At 34.8% G+C, this 22,727-nt stretch overlaps 1 protein-coding gene across 1 annotated transcript; it reads right to left on the bottom strand.

Moving 5' to 3' along the window:
* Positions 1 to 1,233: 1,233 nt before the first annotated feature.
* Positions 1,234 to 21,519, bottom strand: dok2l (docking protein 2-like). The gene is made up of 5 exons (XM_067399398.1): positions 21,316 to 21,519; positions 18,778 to 19,074; positions 18,551 to 18,653; positions 6,661 to 6,833; positions 1,234 to 4,807 (listed from the first exon to the last, which is right to left on the bottom strand). The coding sequence occupies exons 1-5, from the start codon at positions 21,373 to 21,375 to the stop codon at positions 3,905 to 3,907; spliced, it is 1,536 nt and encodes a 511-aa protein (XP_067255499.1). The 5' UTR covers positions 21,376 to 21,519; the 3' UTR covers positions 1,234 to 3,904.
* Positions 21,520 to 22,727: the final 1,208 nt, after the last annotated feature.

Below are 22,727 nucleotides of genomic sequence, written 5' to 3'. Positions count from 1 at the left end.
CATGATATATAGTGGGTAAAACTGTACTTTTTTATGATTATTTCAACAACATCACCAACAGTTCTCAGACCTACTGTAGGTCACCCTTAGAAATAATTATCTAAAAATTATTGATGACTACAAAATATAATATAAACACATGTAATATTTTTTCGTGCAGGATGACAAAGTGAAATGTGTTATCTTACTTTGGTATCATGTTTACAGCAAGTCTGATGAGGGTTTGCAGTGTTTCTTCAGGAGACATTTGATGGCCTGGTGGTTCAAGCTTGGAGGTCAACCGCTGAAGCAAACGGTGTCACTGAACATCCTCTGGCCCGTGAAAGCACTCCTTGAAGATAATTCGTTGCATTTTCCTTTGGGCTGTTCTTCCAGTCTGCTCTCATTTTGTGGTGTTGCCATTTGTCTTATTAAGGCACTGAAATTATAGTTTTGGTCTAAGTACACAAAACAAAAGCATTTTGGCTTTTCAGTTATGGGGATTTCACAAGTGCAGACTTACCACACAGTATCTTTTCGCAGTTATGCAACTGTATTTTCACCTGACCCAACCTTGTCAAGGGAAAATAGAATATCAGACTTCAAGAAGACTAGTTTTCATTGCAACGTCTCCGAATGCAAAATCACATCAGAGCAACAGATCTCATTGGCTTCTCTGGAGACTCTATCAAATTGATCATTTCATATTTTACATCTGCAAAATAGTATTCGGTATTCAGCAGGACTCTCACAAAAATCACAAGCACTCATTCTGTGTTGGGAGAGAGAGACTGCCCCCTAGTGCCAGTCCATCAAAGTAGACATAAAAAGGAGGGTAAAAAAATGTTCATTAAAAAGCAGAAATGTTAAGCCAATCTATATGAGTGTTGCATATTAGTGTATATTACATATGCGAGTATTGTTTTGCTCAGTGCTGCTAAAGACTCTGTCTTGACAGACTAATGCTAAATCTTTTTGTCACGTTCATGACCATCTATCTGGATAGATAGATAGATAGATAGATAGATAGATAGATAGATAGATAGATAGATAGATAGATAGATAGATAGATAGATAGATAGATAGATAGATAGATAGATAGATAGATAGATAGATAGATAGATAGATAGATAGATAGATAGATAGATAGATAGATTAACATAAATGGCAAACAAGTGGTATGTAATGACATGAGCTCTAATTTTAATTACAGTATGTTATTAAGCATAATGGAAGTTTACTAGTTTTACTTTTTACAAATGCTTTTATTAACCACCCAATGATTAAATGAACACACACTTTTTCAGTAGAGAATGAAATTAATTAAAGTAAGGCTCCCAAAACTACACACTACACGTCGATCGGTTACAGCAGGCGTCCATCTCAGCGGAGACGGTGACAGACAGCATGAGATGAATGAGGCGCTGTGACATCTTCATACTCAGGCAGGTCGGGATCCCAATCAGTTTCAAGCCGCAGGTCCCTTCGCACAGTTAATTAAATCAGTCTGCAAGAGACAGAACTCCTCCAGTCCAGACCGCAGCCAATGCATGTGCCACCAACTGTAATTATTACTGTTCCATTACAGTCAAGCAGATTTCATGAACATTTCACCAGCTAGCAATCACAGATTTCCTGGAAAAGGGTATTAAGTGGAAAAACATGATACATGAAGTGGCAAGAGAGGTTTTGTTGTTTTTCACCAAGTAAAGAGCATGGCAAATTCACTAAACCAAGAGTTTTCAACTACAGACCCAATAAGGACCCCCATCCAGACTCTTAGCCAAAGACACAGTGTAAAAAAAGATATATTTTCTCAGTAAAAGTTTATAATTTTCATTAAGAATGTAAACTAACTTTGCTACATTGTACAATGCCTAAAAATCACTAGTTTGAAAGTTAGAAATTAGTTAATAGTTAGAAATGGTAATGAAGAAATTATATTGTGTATATATAGCCTACATATAAATGCATATGTCCCTATGTGATATTCAAGTGAAACAGCTTCTGGAATGAGAAAAAAACATAAGGCGGGACTTGATTTTGTCCTCGGGAATTGACTGATTGAATCGTAGGAAGTTGGGCGTTGCTAACTAAATGGAGGCAGATCTGAATGCCAGTTTGCAGTCAGTTGTGGAGGATATTAGTCCCCTCTGTCAAGACATGCGTCATAAAGAAAGTTCGAGGGGGAGGGGAGGTTAACATTTTTGATTAAAGATTACGAGTGCACGTGAATTTTGAAAAAAAAAAATAATAATAATGCGCACGGATAAATCAATCACATCAAAGTATATTGATATAAATAATATTATCCCATCCTTGGCAAACTACATTCAGTTAGAAGTTCTGCACATGCAGTTAAAACAATGCAGTATTCGTTCGGTACACAAGCATACCGAAACAAAAGACCCACAGAGAAAATTTTCTGTATGAATATGTGTACCATTACACCTCTAATATACACTACATGGACAAAAGTATTGGGACACCTGACCATTATACCAACATGGACTGACAATGTAATTACATTGCATTCTAAATACATTTGGAATTGATCCACCTTTGCAGCTATAACAGCTTTCACTCTTCTGTGAAGGCTTTCCACAAGTTTTTGGAGTGTTTCTGTGGGAATTTTTTAGAGCATTTGTGAGGTCAGGCACTGATGTGGGTCGAGAAGGCCTGGCTTGCAATCTCTGTTCCAGCTCATCCCAAAGGTGTTCTATGGGGTTAAGGTCAGGGCTCTGTGCGGCCCAGTTCTTCCACACCAAACTCATCCAGCCGTTTCTTTATGGACCTTGCTTTGTGCACAGTCATGCTGGAATACAAAAGAGCCTTCCCCAAACTGTTCCCACAAAGTTAGAAGCATAGCATTGTCCAAAACGTCTGGCATGCAGACGCATTAAGATTTCTCTTCACTAGAAATAAGGGACCTAGCCCAAACTCTGAAAAACAGCCCCATACCAGTATCCCTCCTCCACCACAGTTGGGACACTGCCAGAGTCCAGTGGCAGCGTGCTTTACACCACGCCATCTGACACTTGCCATTGTACTAGGTGATGTGAAGCTTGCATGCAGCTGCTCAGCCGTGGAAACCCATTCCATAAAGCTCACAGTTATTGTGCTGATATTAACTCTTTCCCCTCCAGCATTTTAAGTTGCCAGTCACCACCTGCATTTTTGATCATTTTCACAAAACATGGCATGTGAGTCAAGGCCCTCAGAATATTTTGTTGTATGAATATCTTAACGTTATATATCAAAAGAATGACCAGAGCCTCTGCTTTTAAACAAAAACAATTAACAGAACAAAAAGCTGAGAAAAATCTTGTTTTTGTCAAAGAATACAACGTGCATAAGCAATGATGCGGAGATTCTGTACTCTTTCAGAAGATGCGTAACAGTGCCCCCTACCATATAACAGTGAAAACATGGATTGCCGGAAAATTCCGTCAATGGCGAGGCAACGTTGTCTCATAAATGAGAGAAAATTCCATCAATGCCGGGGAAAGAGTTAATGCCAGTGGCAGTTTGGAACTCTTCAGCTATGGAATCAGCGAAACGTTGGTGACTTTTATGCACCTCAGCTCACGGTGAACCCGTTCTGTGAATTTATGTGGTCTTCGCTTTGTTTCAATAATATTGACCGTGGAATATTTAGCAGAGATAAAATTCCATGAACTGACTCCTATCACATTACCATGTGAGCTCTAATTCAGAACGATCCATTTTTTTTCCACAAATGTTTGTAAATGCAGACTACATGGCTAGGTGCTTGATTTTTTACACCTGTGGCAATGGGTCTGATTGAAACACCTGAATTCAATAATTAAGATATATGTTCCAAAACCTTTGTCCATCTAGTATATATTCAACAGCCACAATTCCTATTAATTACCTCCCTTGGTTTTTACTGAGAAATGCCATGTTACATTTGCCTCCCCTTCAAACTCAAATTGTCATAAGTTGAATACATTTCATCTGGACTTTGCATGGGGTTGGAGGGGGCAGCCATGGCGTGTGGGCTGTAGAAGAAGTCATGCTCAGCTAGGTGGTCTGCCCCATCATGAGCTCTTTGATTAGCCTCGATGACCTCATCTGGTTCACCATACTCAGGACTGACAAGCCACTCAGCTCTGGCTTGGACTTCCTGTGGATCTGCATAAATTGGTTCTGCACTGATGTTCTGTAATGCATCATTAATTGCTAATTGCTGGATGGAATCACCCAACAAGTCAGTCAAATCTTCTGCGGTCATCGTCTCTTCAAGTGCATCCTCTTCCCGGGAAATTGCGAAATCAGACAACTGAGAAATGTCAGCGTTGGTCTCGAAAGAGTCTCGGAGAAATGCAGACTGCTGGAGAGCTTTTTTCAGGTTTTGCCAGTGCATTTTAGGATCTGTAGGGGAAGTGGCTTTTGGCTGAGCTTTTGACACTGTAGCGTAGACTGCTTCCTTATTCTCAAAGTCGGCATCAATGCTCATCACTTGACTTTCGCTTTGTGGCTCTATTGCATTCAAAGAAAAGCTCCTCCAAGCAGGGTTGAGCATTTTTGATGGTTTCTGAAGTGCTCTCTGCATCTTGGCCTCAGGTAAAAAGTCAGACGCTTGACTCAATATGGCGTCGTCGTACGTTTCATCCGTGGCCACGGTTTCTTGAACTCTACTTTGTTCTGCATGGTCAAGGCTGTTCGACTTTGCTGTGGAGGGTCTGGGTAGATTCTGGATGGCTGCACTGACAACATTGAACAGTCTTTCACCCTGATGGGTTGCAAACTCGAAATTCCCCTCGCCGGACTCACATCTACGACCAGCCTCAAAGGAAAAAGACAGCTGAGGGAAAGAAAAGAGAAGGGAAAGTTATGACATCTGCTTTCAGACCAGAGATGCTTATCCATAATCACTCAGGCGTTAATAAAGAAAGGCTGTTTATTTCCCATGAGAAAAGGCATGCAAATTAAATTCAATATGTTTAAATGAGGAAACTGTTATAAAAAAAAATCTCACACCTGCACAATGACAACACTAACGCTCTTTTGAAATTAAAAAGTGAAGAAAAATGGCATTTAAATCAAAGGATCAATGACAAGTTAAAGGAAAGGTAACATTACAATGGAATATTTGCATTCATGTTGGTTTCATAGTTTTAAAAAAACATATTTTCAAGAAACTGTAATTTAATTAAAAATATCATGTGGTATAACCAAGTAAAAACTTTTTCCTTTTACCTTGAATACGTGTGCACAAAAGTGTGTAGATATTTTAAATATCAAAAATTTATTTGTATATCATTACACTGGTGATATGACATGGTGCCATTTCCTGTTTTAAGGTTTTTTTCTGCATGTTGACTGCACCACTTGTGAAACAGTTTTGTTAAAATATTACATATATACATATAAAACAGTAATATTGTGAAATATTATTATAATTTAAAATAACTGTTTTCTACTTTCTACTAATTTATTCCTGTGATGACAACGTTGAATTTTCAGTAGCCATCACTTTAGTGTCACATGATCCTTCAGAAATCATTCTAATATGTGGATTTGCTGCTCAATAAATATTTCTATTATTATTGATGTTAAAAACAGTTGTGCTGATATTTCTGTGAAAACTGTAATACTTTTTTAAGGATTCTTCAATGAATAGAAAGTTCAAAAGGACAGCACTTATTTGTAATGGAAAACTTGTGTAATACTGTATGCATATCTTTACTGTTGTTAGTTTCATTATGTTTTGGTTCTGTTTTCCCTGTTCTGTTTTGCCTGTGTTCCCTAGTTAGTTTCCTTATTTGTTAATTAGTTCCAAACACCTGTTTCTGTTCATGTTGATTACTCTTCTCATGTATTTAAGCCCTATGTTTCCTTAGTGTCTTTGTCAGGTATCGTCTATGTTAAAAGTGGTTGTGTTTACGTTTACTCCTACGGTCTACTGAGTTTTTCTTTGCAGATTTAATAAAGACTATTTTTGTTTTTTTACTCCTTTCATTGTGCTCATTACTACAACCATATTTGAGAACTGTCACTTTTGGGGCCGGTTTCACAGACAGGATTAAGCCTTATTTCAATTAGAGTATTTAAGTAGCTTAAGTAGCAATTTAATTTGTTCAATTGAATGTATATTTTGGGACCATATATATATATATATATATATATATATATATATATATATATATATATATATATATATATATATATATATATATATATATATATATATATATGAGTACCAAAATGGAGTTTGCTCAGTGAGCTGCTACTAGATAAGTGTGTGATCCAAGTTGTTTTAAACATGAGACGTGCTTTATATCAAGTGCTTTAAACTAAATCATAAACCTACATGACTTGCCAGTTGTTTAATGTATTTAAGACGCATTTTCCTCAGCACGCAACTTACATCTTACAGTTGTATACTTGTAAATGTTACAATTCATTCAAGTATTTACATTTTCACATACAGGATTATCCTGTTTGTTTGTTTTTCCCCCTGCTGTACCGAAAACATACCAAGCCGTGACTTCAAAACCAAGGTATATGTTCCGAATCATATTTTTTTGTGTACGTTACACCCCTTAATATTTAAATAGTTGTTTTATAATAGTAATATAGTTGTTTTTTTCCATAAATTAATAGATAGCACAGCACTATGTCATTGACCACAAATTTAAAGTAACCCCAGCTTACCGTGTCTTGTCCAAACTTCCTTACGTAACAGTATGGCCATTTGAAAAGCTCTTTCTTAGTTTTAATGTCCTTCAGGATTAAGCAGTCTGGCAGGGGAGTAAGGATATAGTCCCCATACAGATTGCACCGAATGGCAGCCTCTGTGCCCACTGCTATAACCAGAAAATCTCGAACTGCAAGACAAAAGAAACTTGTAAATGTTAGCACAAAATGAAATCAGGAAAAAAAAAACGTAAATATCTTGTCTTGTGCAGTGTGAACAGCCCCTAAAAATACCATAAAATGTGGAACAGTCCAAAATATTAGTCGTTGTTCACCCTTCCAAAGCTCTCAATTCTCACCTAAACTTGTTTTCATTTAATATATATATATATATATATATATACGTTTAGATGCAGTTTGACGTCATTTATGCCAAACAGCCAAAAAGCCTTTGATTTTTGCGTCATGTCGTTAATTGTGACAAATGCACGACATATGTCCTACTTGTACTACTTTTATGATACTTTTGTGTTGATTTTATGATAATTCAGTGATGATTTATGTTATTTTTTTATCTTACAGTATAAATCACCAACTAATTTATTGCATGAAAAAAGAGCTTTGTGAACATTCTGATAAAATTCTCCTTTTGTGTTCAACAGAAGAAAGAAAGTCATAAGAATTTGGAACATCATAAAGGGCAAGTAAATTACTTTAGATGTTCAATTAAATATTTGCATTCATTTCCACAGTTTCAACTCGTATGGGTGCAGGGACAATATAGCTGAATTACAAGTCAGTGAAACGTAGACTTGCACCCGAAGTCAGCAGGGAACACAACCTATTGCTTTTCCTCTGGAGATAGCTTTGAAATTCAAAATTGGATGTCCACAGGAGCAGGAAGAAGTCAGCCCCGTCTAAGTTCAGCCTTTGTTCCTTCAGTTGATGTTCACAGCTGTCATTTTCTGAGCCTCTTCCTCCTCGCTCTACATCTTCCAGGATGAAACAAGCTCTCAGACTGTTGGCTTGTTGCCCTGTGAGGCCTCACCCATGACCGTGAATGTCAAATTTACTTGTTTTTCCTGCTCGCTCTCATTTGCAGCGCTGCTGAGGGAGACTGTTACATGCAGCCGTGCACAGTTCTCATGCTATCTGGAGATACAGGTGACACACTCATCAAGCACGACTCTGTTGGATGACTCACCGGACACATGCTGTAGTGTCAGATTTTAAGCTTCAGATTTAACTGGACAATGAAATAGAATCATTTTATTTTGTCCTTTGCATGTCTTCTTCATTAGATTGATTAGTAACACTAAAGGCGGGTGCACACTGTGATTTTGGCCACGATTTGGTCATCTGAGACAAATTTTGGGAATCCTAAAAGATTCCTATAATCCTAGGCAAAAATCTGTAGTCTTTGATCGCTAGTTTGATGTTCACCGACAGCCAATTAATGACTGGTGCGATCAAATTTTACCTCCTACGAAATTCTGGCAGTGTCAGAAGATTTGGCACACAGTCCTGCAGTGTGACGTCTCCTACAACAAACGTCAAATTGTCTTCATTGAATTCTTTGTTAGCCACCATTTCAGTCCCGTGTGTAATGCAGCTCACTGTCACCGAATGTGTGTGGGTTGATGATGTAAAACTCCAGACAAGTTTTCAAGCGCGCGTCCGTTTTTAACGCGTCTTGACTGTTGTACAGTCTGACATATAGGACAGCTGAGATCACAGTGTGACATGAGGATCATGTTCGTACAGTCTGACAACAAACAGTCGTAAAGGACTATTAAAAATCGCACAGTGTGCACCCAGCTTAACACGGTAGTAAAAGTTTAGATACAACAGCAGATGTTATTCACTAATAATTGTGCATAAGTACTCTTATCTGTGCAAACAATGTACTTCAGCTGGATTAACAATCATACAGGTGTATGCATATATTTTGGTTTTACTCCTGTTGTAATGTTATTGAATCGTATGTATGATTTGAGTTACTTAAAACTAAACATCATAAATTTAGAAGAAAAAAATAGGCAGGAACTTATTGCCAAACCTCAATAACATCAAAAATGCATACACATGCATGTGGTGCGTTCAAGTAATGTTGGAAAGATTGTATTTATGAGTTGAACACACATGAACACCACCACAAGGTTGAGTTTCCAAGTTGGGGGCATCAGTGGATGCATCTGTAGTTGAAATATACGGTAAATTTGTTGAAATGTATGAAATTATTTGTTTTGTTTTTTTTTTTGTTTTTTTTTATTTACAGTAAAACTAGCTAAGCTGCATTTGCAAAAAAACAATAGAATAGCAATTCGCTTTACATCCAGCTAACAAAAATATGTTCTAAGAACATGTACCCATTAAGTTATTAAAACATTTTCTGAATATTCTCTGAATGTTCAAAACTTTTTCTTTTTTTTCTTGGTTATACGAATGTTAAGGGAACATTGCAATTTAATAATTTTGCAAACATTATGGGAACGTTACTTTTGAATGTCCTCTGATCATTCTGAAACAAGTAGTAACTTATTTAATAAAATGTTAGACGAACTGAAACAAAAAAGGTTCCAGAACAATGTATAAATAACGTTTTGTGCTAACGTTTTGAGGACATTATTAAAGACCAGATAACTTTGAACAAAAATTCTATTAATGTTACTGGAAGTATGTTTGTTTATAACATTGAGAGAGCCTTGGCATAACGTTAGCCAAAGTTCTGAGAACATTCCCTATTAGCTGGGCAGCGTCTTAAACCTGTTCTCATGAGAAAACGTCTTGGTTACGTATGTAACCCTCGTTCCCTGAAGGAGGGAATGGAGACGTACGTCAGAAGTGAACTGATGAATTGGGATATCGGCAATTCGTCGGTTCACTTCTGATGTACGTCGAACGTGACCGACTGAAAGGGAACAGCGATTTTTGTATGAATTTATATGGAAATGTACTTTTTATGTATTGTATGTAATGTAAGTATTTTTTTTTTTAAAGTTTGAAAATTCACCCCCTAAACATGACAGTCAGTGTGGCATAAGCAGATACGTACCAAAATTCAGCATTGCATATCTCCTTTGTAGAGAAGGTAATCCCATAATGCCTTTTTTTACTGACAAAATCAATCCAAAATGGAGGACAAACTGAGATAAATGTTGATTATCAATATACTTAATTTAATAAAATAGTTAAGTCTAATTAAAACTAACTATTTTGCTCAACATTTGCAACTTGCTAACCAATTAAAATCAATTATGAACTAATTTGAGTGATAAGCACAATTTGTATAATGTGGCATTTAGAATCTGTCACTTTTGAGGTTCCATTACATTTAAGTGCCTATGTAGGCAGCAACGCAGCACACTAGATTCTGAAATAGAGCTATTGTCTCTTTATTGTATGCCACCATCATTCACTTGAACGCCCTTGATTTTAATAGAGCTGTTGTCAAAGAGTTTTGTTTAGGTGTCCAAGTTGTCAATTTTTTTTTTTTTTTTTTTTTTGTAAATGCAAACATTTAGTTTTTATCATGTTTTCCTGATTTGATTTGTGCTTTGGTGCAAAGCAGGGCTTGACAAATACTTTTATGTGTTCATTTATGGTAAATTGACTCCCGGTGCCCATCTTGATTTCAAGAGTGTCTGATGAAATCTGCCAAGTGTTAATCAGCCTCTGATTGTTGGGTCACTGATTAAAAAGAGTCTTAATGACCCCAGTTCATCAGCATATTACGGAGATCAGAAGAGACAATACATTAATTAGCCATAAATATTGTTATGGTAGCATAATTGTGCATATTTATATATTTATTTTTACATGCCTTAAGTGTCATGTGTTTGCTAATTTCAAACATCACAAACAATGCATGATCAAAAACATTTTTGCCACTAATTGGTTGGTAGTCTCTTCGTGTTCTACGCTTTAAACCCACAGTGGTATCAAAGGCACAGTCAAACCACAGCAGCACAGACGGTATTATTAGAGACCACCACAATGTCAGTGTGAAGTTCACCTCAATGTGACTGCAGCAGTGGATTCAGTAGATGAATCGGGGGCTTCTCGGGAAGGAAAGACACGATAAATGAGATCTGCGAACTGCTTATATTATCTTGATTCAAAAAAACAATAGATCAGTGAAAAACATACCACTTCCTTCCTATCTTGGCCCATGGGTGTTGCATTTATCAGCTAAACATACTGTATACAAAAGGAACTACAATACTAGGTTTGCTGAACCAAGACACACTGTTTGTCTTTAGAAATCTATCTTCTATCTATCTTAATTATGTCAGATAACACTTAAGGAAAACATGGTCAGGTCAAAGTGTCTGAATAATTTTTGGTCCCAAATTTTTATCAATTTTACTGGTAGTCCACTGTATGAAGAATTTTACTTTATTTTGCTATCCTCACTTACATAAATGATCTATAGTGTCCTGCACCCACAAGTAAAATATATCAAAAATTATATCTAGTGTCTGAATCATTTATTATATATATATATATATATATATATATATATATATATATATATATATATATATATATATATATATATATATATATATATATATATCAGGGGCGTTTCCTCCGAGTAGGCAAGGGAGGCAGTGCCTCCTCAAAAAGTAGGATGAGAAAATAATCCATATTACATATAAAGCAAAACAAATATTACAAATTATGACATTACAGTTTTTCTCAGTCGCTTTGGTACATTTCTCGAATCAAACTCACAATTTGCAAAACAGTAAGTGCATTTCTCAAAACAATTTGTACAAATAGCAAAACACCATGGATAACCTGCAAAAGCCACTCTCTTACTCAAAATCCTTAGTTCATCTCTCAAAAGTAAATATCTGTGTCAATGAACATGTCAGTGCCATCAGAATGAGAAGTCCTTGTGTCATTGTGTACGGATAAGACAGTCAAATTGTTTAGTCATGTTCTCAATATAACCGTTTACTCTAGAGGGACGTTCTGATGGAAACTATGGCTAAAGTTTTGATGATAATTATTGTCAATTATAAGTTACATCTTAGTGTATGTGTGAGTGTAATTGCAAGAGAATGGAAAAGATTCAAATTTACTCTCTTACTGTTTGTACTGTATTTTATTGACAGAACATGTCATTGAGTCATTGAGTCATGTCGTTATTGAGTTATGTCATGTCGTCAAGATGGGAGCAATTTACCAATTCAGGACAGATTTAGAAAAAAGTCTAATGGAAATATAGAAAGTATAGAAATATGCTTGACATATTATGATAACTTGTTCAACCATTTTGCATGTAAAGACTTATGCTATGAGCTTGTGCCTAAATGTTGTGGGGGGTGAGACTATTCAACAGAGACCCAATATAATACATTTTGATCAACATGACATAAGCAACTGATAATGTAGGAAACAACAGAGAATTGTACATAATCATTTGCATGGATGTACCAAAGCATTTGCAACTTGTTCAAAGAAATGAGAAACTGCTTTTTTGATGTGCACAAGTGACACAATGATGTGAGAATTGAACAGGTAGTTTTGAGAATTTCAATTCTGATCTGAGAAATGTACCAAAGCGACTGAGAAAAACTGTAAAAAGAGCGCAAGTCACGCGTATTTCCAACCCGATCTCACGGCAATTCGTACGTATTTTACGAGGTGGCTAAATCATATGAATTCATACGACCTCACTCGTACTAATTCATACGTTTTTTGCTAAATCGTATGTATTTTACGAGTTGACAAATTCGTATGAATTCATACGAATGACCTACCCCAAACCCCGCCCCTAAACCTAACCGTCACTGGGGTTCAGACAAATCGTACGAATTCACACGAGTGAGGTCGTATGAATTTATACGAAATAGCCACCTCGTAGAATAAGTACGAATTGGTCGTGAGATAGCATTGGTATTTCTTAAGGAACACTGCCAAACAGCGACACCCGCAGGTAAAGTTCACAGAGGAGTCATGCTTTACAGTCTATGGAGGCATGCCTCCCTTTCCTCTCAGAGGAAACCATATAAAATCATCAGACCCCCGTTGTGCGGTGGGTTTTGTGGGGGGTAATTGAGAATGAATGGGGGAAAGTCCATGATTGGATATGATTGGTTTGTGCTATAAATCCCGCCTCTTGTTGACGTGCGCGTTCCGCGCGTCAGTTTGACTGAAAAAATTATGGCGTCAATCGGAAGACTAATTGAAAAGTAAGTAAACAGATCACAGTTAGATATCACCGCTTTATGTCACGTCAAAATCAAACTTGAAATGGACTGAAATCATGATGACTGGGTTTTTTTTAGTGCAATCGATTGATAAAATTAAAAATACAATTCGTGTCTGTGACAGACTATGTTTACGGAGCATGACTGATGATCCAAAATATCCTAGGTTGACAATTAAAAAGAAAAACCGCAATACACAAATAAAATATATTGTTTAAATTATTATTGCCTTTAGTTATTATTTTGGAATGAATGTAGAAATGCTTAAAACATTAACTTGATGAGATTGACTTGGTTTTGATAAATAGAACATTACACTGTTAATGTAAAATTACGAAATAGAATTGTATTTGGTTTCCTTTTTTTTTTTTTTTTTTGATGTACTGTAAAGTAATGTTCATTTAACAAAGAAGATGTCAACTTTAAGAGTAATTCACATTAATTTACATTGATTCATAAAAAAATGTGCCTCCTCATATATATATATATATAGCAACATAAATGATTTTTACTATCACTTTTATTCTGCAAGGGTGTAATTTAATGCATCCTTGCAGAATAAAAATATTAAAATATGAATTTATTAGAATTTGAACAGTGTAGATAGATAGATAGATAGATAGATAGATAGATAGATAGATAGATAGATAGATAGATAGATAGATAGATAGATAGATAGATAGATAGATAGATAGATAGATAGATAGATAGATAGATAGATAGATAGATAGATAGATAGATAGATAGATAGATAGATAGACAGACGGACACAGACAGACAGACAGACAGACAGATAGATAGACAGATAGACAGATAGATAGATAGATAGATAGATAGATAGATAGATAGATAGATAGATAGATAGATAGATAGATAGATAGATAGATAGATAGATAGATAGATAGATAGATAGATAGATAGATAGATCTTTTTATAGTATATTTCATATATATAAATTAATAATATGTTGCTTTGCTCATGCAACCTTCAAAACCAGTGACATAAACACTTGGAAACATTCAAAGACTGGTCAAACAAATAATAATAAAACACTGATGTCTTTTAATGTAAACACGAAGATGGATGCCTGTCTGTTTGCTTCTTTGATTTTTTGAATGTCACTCCCTCATGGAGGCAATTGAACATGTTTAGTTTCCACCTGCTCCCAGGTTTTTGTTTTTTTTTTCTGTGATGTTGAACTTCTATACAAAACATTATGCACCACCCACAATCTACTGACTTGAAACAGTTCTGCTCATCCAATCAAGGGGTGGTTGCAATCCAATTACTCTTAAACTGCAGCGAATTTGACCTCTAGCATCTTTAAACTTACCATCACTTTGAAGCATTTCAGGTAAACTAGATTGAGATCTTTTCCATACAAAGATGTCTTAATTTGTACAGTTTATATGAATAATAGCCATTTTGTAAAATGTACATCGGGGAAAATGAAATATAAGAGACATTAAGAGACAGTTAAGAGAAGGATGATGAACATAATCACTTCATGTTCTGCCAAGTCTAGCAATTTGCTCATAATTAAAAGCTATTTGCTCAGTCCTCAACCAAGGACACTGGAAATTGAGACTATATGTTCAAAATAGCATACTAGTATAATACTCTTATTATTTCTGGCAAACACAGTAAAGTATGTAAATGTTATGAATAAATATAGAATATGATAAATGTGTAGTATGCAACTGAGGATATATATATATATACACACACAGTACAGTCCAAAAGTTTGGAACCGCTAAGATTTTTAATGTTTTTAAAAGAAGTTTTGGCTGCTCACCAAGGCTACATTTATTTAATTAAAAATACAGTAAAAAAAACAGTAATATTGTGAAATATTATTACAATTTAAAAATAAATGTGTACTATTTAAATATATTTGACAAAGTCATTTATTCCTGTGATGGCAAAGCTGAATTTTCAGCATCATTACTCCAGTCTTCAGTGTCACATGATCCTTCAGAAATCATTCTAATATGCTGATTTGCTGCTCAATAAACATTTATGATTATTTTCAATGTTGAAAACAGTTGTGTACTTTTTTTTCAGGATTCCTTAATGAATAGAAAGTTCAAAAGAACAGCATTTATCTGAAATACAAAGCTTCTGTAGCATTATACACTACCGTTCAAAAGTTTGGGGTCAATAAGAATTTTTATTTTTTTGAAAAGAAATGAAAGAAATGAATACTTTTATTCAGCAAGGATGCATTTAATCAATCAAAAGTCATCAAATAATCCTGAAAAAAAATATTGTACACAAATATTTTGTACAATTGTACACATTAAATGTTTCTTGAACAGCAAATCAGCATATAAAAATGATTTCTGAAGGATCATGTGACACTGAAGACTGGAGTAATGACGCTGAAAATTCAGCTTTGCATCACAGGAATAAATTACTATGTGAAATATATTCAAAGTTATTTTAAATTGTAATAATATTTCACAATATTACTATTATTTACTGTATTTTTAATTAAATAAATGTAGCCTTGGTGAGCAGACGAAACTTCTTTTAAAAACATTAAAAATCTTAGTGGTTCCAAACTTTTGGACTGTACTGTGTATATATATATATATTTATTTATTTATTTATTTTTTTAATAAATAAATAAATAAATAAATATATATATATATATATATATATATATATATATATATATATTTATTTATTTATTTATTTTTTTATATACTTTTTTTCCCCCTCTTCTTATTTGTCAAGGGAGAAGTCAATACTTAAAGAACTGTTTTGTACAATGGCATGGCGTACAGGAAAATGAAGAAGTGATGCATCACTCCACCCCTCCCCCCTTAGATGAAAATAGAAACATCTTGAAGTTCATGAAGTACACTCAAACAAGTTTCATCCACCTCTCTTCCCCATTTCCTCGCTCTCTCTCCTCTCCTTTATGTCATTCTGTCTACATGTGCTGCTCTAGAAACTTGCACAACGAAACCTAGACAGAGCCCTCATGACAGTCTGAGATCTTTTACTTGAAGTAATAAAACGGAAGATAGAGCTATTTTGCACCAACTGCTCTTCTGGCCCAAAAATAAGTCAGAAATTATGTCAGGCAGTGATACTCAATGCCCATTTGAACAACATAATTTAAAACTAATGTTTTTTAATTGTAACAGACACACACAATGCCAGTGCAAAAGTCACAGGTTGTCCAATGCTAGCACTTGTTAGTGGTTTAGACAATTGCTAGGTTGTTGGTGGTGTTTTGCTAGCTACTTGTTCACCAATCCAGATGACCCTCTTTCAAAGTAACTCTATGGTATTTTTGGGCTGTTTTACTGTCCACCAGGGGAAAATCACAACTCTAGTTGCTTTACATTTATTTCTGGGATAAGTTACAAACCAAAATCTTAGTAATAGTGCTAGTGATGCTTGCCTTAGTGAGCACCACAAAAGAAGTGCCCTGTTGTCAATGATACTCAGGGACCAATAGACATCTTGAACAAGATGAAAAGGAAGAAGCAGGAAGTCAATAAGAAGTAGCCTTGGGTGAATTTGAAGACAGCTTGCATCCCTCTGCTTCATTTCATTTGTCGTCTCCTCTGAATGAGCGCACTCTATACATACACCTGAAAACAGTGTCCCCTCTTTCCTGTCCTTTAATGGAATCAAGGTTGGCCACCTGTGGCCCAAATGGGCAATTTGACTCAGGCCTGAGGTTTCGTTTGAAAAAGAGGCTGTTCGTCCTTGCAATAGGACAAACTAAAATAGATTCTCTCTCTCCTCTCTGTTGCTCCAACATCACTAATATTACGTGTTAGGGTGAGCTGCAGTATCTAGCTCTATGAAACAGCTAATAGACTAAGATCATTATTGCGTAATAAAACAATTAATATTGTTTGTTTTAAGAAAAAAACTGGGGAGGGGGGAGGGTAATAGATGTACTTTCATAATTCTCAATACATAAAACATGCAAAAAAAAATTATAATTTATGCTTTTTTCGAATATTATATTCATGTAGTGTGTAATACAGCGGTTTGTGAATGTAGTATAAGCACCCACTCGCAGAAACATAAATCAGCGCCAATGGTTCATATGCAGTATCTTAGGGTCATTATTTAAGTGTTTTCTCAAAATTGCAACATTTCATATCTAATCAGCAGTGCTGGGGGTATAGCATTACAATTAACTTGAGTTACGTAATCAGATTACTTTTTTTCAAGTAACTAGTAAATTAACGCATTACTTTTTTCAATTTACAACAAAATATCTAACTTACTTTTTAAAATAAATATCGCAAGTTGCTTTTTCACATTTATTGACTAGCAGCTCTCCTTTCCCCATTTTGAGAGGTTGTTTGTGCTGTGTGAACATGATGCTTATTGTAGTTCTAGACTAAATGTGAACATGCATTTACTCATCTCACTTGCATGAAAACATTCAGTAATCCTCAAAATGAATAAATACAGTGAAATGCAAACTCAGTTTTTTTAACGCAAACCTGTTATAATTAAATATTTTAAGTTAAACAAATATACTTTATGTATTTAATCTCACTTTATTAACCACTGTCTTTGCAGCTGTCCTTTAATGATGTGATTTAACCATAATGATTAGCAAAAATTACTTTAGATTAGATTTAGAAATAAGAGTGTTGAACTTCCTTCTCCTGTATCCTATTCTTCTTTAATTCTGAATGACAGCACAGCTGAAAGTTTTGTTTGAGCTGTGTTCTCAACTGTACAGGTGTGAATATGCATTTCCTTCAGCCTGAGGTTTATTTATTTCACTTTTGGTGTGAAAGGGCTGTAACATTTGCCAAAAGTAGAACTTGTTTTGTTGTTATTAAAAAACAAACAAGCAAGCCCAGCGCAGGTGAGAAAAGTTACACAAAATTAATGTAATGCATTGCTTTTCATAAAAAATATCTTGATCAGTTACTTTTTAGGGAGTAACGCAATATTGTAATGCATTACTTTGAAAAGTAACTTTCCCCAACACTGCTAATCAGCTTTTGACAAACACATTAAAAATACATATTTACATAAAAAATTTCATGTTTACATGCAATGCAGGGATTTCCCAAATTTTTTGTCAGCTGAACCTTTTTGACCTAATATATTTACTTGAAGTAAGCCCTTAGATTTTAAGTTAATAAGTGAAGTCAATAATAATAATAAATAATAATAAAATGAAGTTCATGGTTCTCTGGTGTTGATTAATGATCACATGACATGCAGGTAAACAATGTTGTTTTTTATCTTTTTTATTAAATGTTTTATTTTGATTGTTTTTATTTTCAAATTTATTTTAATTTTTATGATTTAACTACTTAATAGCTTTTCATTAAACCCACAACCCCAGTCTGGGAAACCCTGACATAATGTAATATAAAAAGCACTTCATGTTGTTAATAACAAAGAATGGAATACATTTTCTTTCTCAAATCAATGAATGATAAACAAGTTAGGTCAAAAGTCATCTAAAAAGTAATCAAAAAGTAGTCAAAATGACCTAAAATGAGTAATCTAGATTACATTACTAACTACAATTTTTTTCATGTAATTTGTAATCAGTAACTGACTACAATTTGTAAGTTATCTACCTAGCACTGGTTAAAGGTGTTATATGAATTGTAAAGAAGAGGGTGATTTATAGTCATTTATTACTTCTATGTCAGTTGTTAATGAGACATGAACTGGCTTACCGCTCTCTGCCGTGTCATAGATTGAGTTTTCCTGCATTTCTCTGTGTACAGGTTCAGAATAGTAGCAACTCTCTCTCTGTAATCTTTGTTCAGCCTCGATGTTCTAAAAAGCATTAAGAGGATTTAAAGTGTGACATCTGTATCTGAAAGTGTCCATTATGTGTTACGAGCAATTAGAAAAACGCTCATCATCATTATGTGCTGTGATTTGATGTCATTAAACCTACAGGGAACGCCTGCTCGCACAGACTCCTGATCCAGCCCTTCACCTCTGAATGGATGGCAGCGAAGATGTATAGTTTGTCTGAGGTCTCGAGAAGAAAGGCGGCGCAGTCTTTGGGGCAGTCAGCCATCTCGTTCTCTGATATGCGGATGCATTCTCGCAGCCGGATCACCTGTTTGTAGTCGGGTTTGCGTTTGTTGGAGCCCTGTTTGATGGAGGAGTGTTTGTGCTCGTACACCTCCAACCGTGCGATGCTGCGTCTGCCCTCGGCCGCCACCACACACCACACCTTCTTCCATCGCTGGAGAGGACACACACACATTATAGTCTGTTATTTGCTCGGTTAGTGCTATTTGAATACATGTAGCCTACATATACACTAAAGCAGTGGTTCTCATCTGGTTTGGCCATGGTCATTAAGCCATGACCCAATTTTTTGAAATTTGAACCAAGCAAATTTATTTATCAAAACTGGTTCACTCACACACACACACATACACACACACAAACACTTTACTTAATATAAACATAAATTGTAAGAATATCACTATCACTTATGGATAAACAATATATGGGTAAGGCTATTTAATAGCAGTCCCACTCCCAAACTATTTAAGTAAGTTGGCATGAGCCACATCATCAAAAACATAGAAATAGCACAAAATGAAAATAAAGTGGTATTTTGGGTTAAGGTTACAGAAATATTGTATTTGCCATGGTAAATACAATAATTTACTGGGACCTTTTGGCAGGGCCATAACCAGCATAGGCATTGAGGGCACAAGTAACCCACAATAATTGATATTTCTTAATGCTGCTCTCCATTACGCACCGCTCTGTTTGTTGTTAGGATAGCAGACAGTTTAAAAAGTTACATTTTAGGCTGGTCTGCCGCGATTAATATTCACTGAAAAGAAGAGTGTGAATTTCAGCACAACACTTTTAGTTTTTGCGGTGAAAGAGTGCATGTGTGTTAAGTAGGTAAACATTTAACATTTGACGACTGTTTTACGATACACAGTAACATAGTGATGCAAACTACTTAAACGGAGAACTCCATTTTGAATTGTAAATGTGCTATTATTTAAATGATGTAATTCATAACCAAATGTGACAAGACAAGATGCCTTCATTTTCATTTTATTTATTTATTTATTCATTCACATTTTTTGACATATTACACATACAAAAATATATTATTTTAAATAAAATATTATTTGCAAAGTTTGGATAGGCTACTTAACTAGTTAGACCTAGAACTTCTTTTAACTTTATTATTTATTCTTTACTGCAGTAATTTTTATTTAATATTTCTTCTTTACTGCAATACAAAAATACCAATTTTGGCCAATTCGTTTGCGCGCGCAATTGAAGAGGGCGAGCTATGAGCACATATGACAGTACTGTAAAGTTTCTTTATCTGAGGTGAGAGACTTTTTATTTAGAAACAAGTTACGAAAATAATGTTAGAATAATGACACTAACATATAGACTGGCAACATCTCACCTGGCATAAGATACAAAATCATGCAACGCGTTTTTCTCAGGTGCAGTTTACTTAAACTGCGTCTGACAGAAGAGTCAATAACTGACATGCTCGTCTTTCAGAATAAAAGTCTCGCATCAGAAAAAAAAAAACTTTTAGAACAGTTCTAAACGTTTTCTGATGTGGTTGTTGTTTCTTTCACTACACACTCCGCAACCCAGTCAAAACGGTCTTGCGACCCACTTTTGGGTAGCGACGCACCAGTTAAAAAACACTGCACTAAGGTCATAAATGTTGTTGCATTACATAGCAAATATATCAAACCAATATGAAGCCTTTTTATTTGAAAGAAATAAGGCACAAAAACACTTTCAAGCAAAACATTTCTGTAAAGGTTTAAAATTATAAAGATGTAAAGTGTTTGACTTTAGTGATATTAGGATGAAGTACAGTTTATAAAATATTTTAATAATCTCTCTCTTTTAGTTAGTTATGATGAACGTTGTTGTACAGGCAGTAAAATCACTTAGCCTGCATAATGTAATTCACATGCATATTTCTCTCTTTTACTACCTTTCAAAAGTTTGGGGTCAGTAAAAAATGTTTTTGAAAGAAGCATCTTACGGTGACCAAAGCTGCATATATTTGATCAAAAATACAGTAAAACAGTAATATTGTGAATATTATTACAATTTACCATAACTGTGTTCTATTTTAATAAATACTATTTATTCATGTGATGGTAAATCTGAATTTTTAGTATCATTACTCCAGTCTTCAGTGATCCTTCAGATATCATTCTAATATAGTTAATGATTTGCTGCTCAAGAAACATTTATTATTATTATCAATGTTGAAAACAATTGTGCTCTTAATATATTTATATATTGGTTAATGGGGTCAGTTTTGTGTGATTGAACTCTATGCCAGCATCAGTGGACGCAGTTCTTTGCAGCGTTCAGTCTTCCGATGCATGTTGAATTCAAGAGTGTGAAAGTTATATTGTCTTTAATTTACCTTGTTTTACAGCTCTGAAAAGGACACTGAGAGTCTCACCTTGCCGAAACGTTGCTGATGAAAATAAAGCGTCCCTTTTCTCCTGATGTCCTCCTCCATGGTTCTTCAGCTGGGCTTTATCTGTTTTTTTTTTTCTCTCCTCCCTCTCGCTTTCTTTAGGTTCCCTTGAATCCCCTTTGCTTTTACACTGTTTGAATGACTATGAGATGCATTGCTGCGAATTGCGGACTGACCTTAGGTACATTGTCAGTCTTACTTCCTGTCTATGCAAGTCTAAATCAGTCACTTGGAGAAGTCAGATGAGTGGGCGTGTGTCTGTATGGCTGTGGTGGGGTTGGTTTCCTACTCATATGATTCTTCCTGTTTGACACTATTTAGAGCTGAAGACTGTTTATCTTCTGTAAAAACAGTGAAAACATTGCTGCCACATCAGAATCAATCACAGAATCACGGGAATTATTTACTTTTCCTCACATCTTACAACAGTACTATAACAGTAAATGCTACATGCAAAGTTCTGCATTATTACAATGTCAGTCCAAATAGATTAACATGATCTTCAATTTATATATATATATATAAATATAATTTTATTCAAATCTAAAAATGTATTGCACATACAGAGTATTTATGTACATCAATTGTGCATGATATTCATTATTTTCACCTCAAGTCGTGAAAATAACAGTCAGGAAACTGGCCAGAGGATATTAAATTAACACAAGGCTTCTTGCCATAGGCCTACATAGTCTGATCATGTATCTAGAGTGCCCCTTTGTGACCATTGCGGGCTATTACAGCACATTCACAAGCATTACATCACAAACAGGCTCTTGTACAGTATGTACACATTTTTGAAGACAAGCTGCTAATGCTAAAACATTCTTGTTTAGAATCTTCTTTTTTCTTATTCTTTCAATAACCACTGAGAAATGTACATTTGTTCAGTATCAGATCTGAAAGGTGTCGAAAGGCCATATTTTTAGCCGATACCACTCTGGGCTAAGGCCATCATGCGACAGCCGATTTAGTCACAACTATGGGAGGTTTTCTGAGAAACTTCTGAGAAACCTATCCTGTGGTGTGACACGGTTATTTTAGTTTACTAAAACTAAAACCTTACAAGATAGCATTTTCATTACTTGAAATATATATTTCTCTTAATCATTTAGTTAAACTTGATGTGCTAATATAACTAGAACTAAAACTAAATAAAAATGAATTAAAAAGGACATTAAAACTTAAAATTTAGTAATATTTTGAATTTTTGAATAACATTTATTTTTATATTTTCTAGCTTTTAGTTTTAATTTTAATTTGTTTACGTTTTAGTAATTTTTCATGTTATTTTTTTTTAGAAATATTTCTGTATAGCTTTATTGACTTAAGTTATTGAAACTGAAAGTTATTTACAATTGCCAAAGCAGAATGTCTAATTTTCATTTTAAGTT

This window comes from Chanodichthys erythropterus, chromosome 10 (genome assembly GCF_024489055.1).
Source record: "Chanodichthys erythropterus isolate Z2021 chromosome 10, ASM2448905v1, whole genome shotgun sequence".
In the NCBI taxonomy this organism is placed as follows: Eukaryota; Metazoa; Chordata; class Actinopteri; order Cypriniformes; family Xenocyprididae; genus Chanodichthys; species Chanodichthys erythropterus.
Note: the sequence above shows the minus strand (reverse complement) of the source record. Positions and strands in the feature narration are given on the sequence as shown.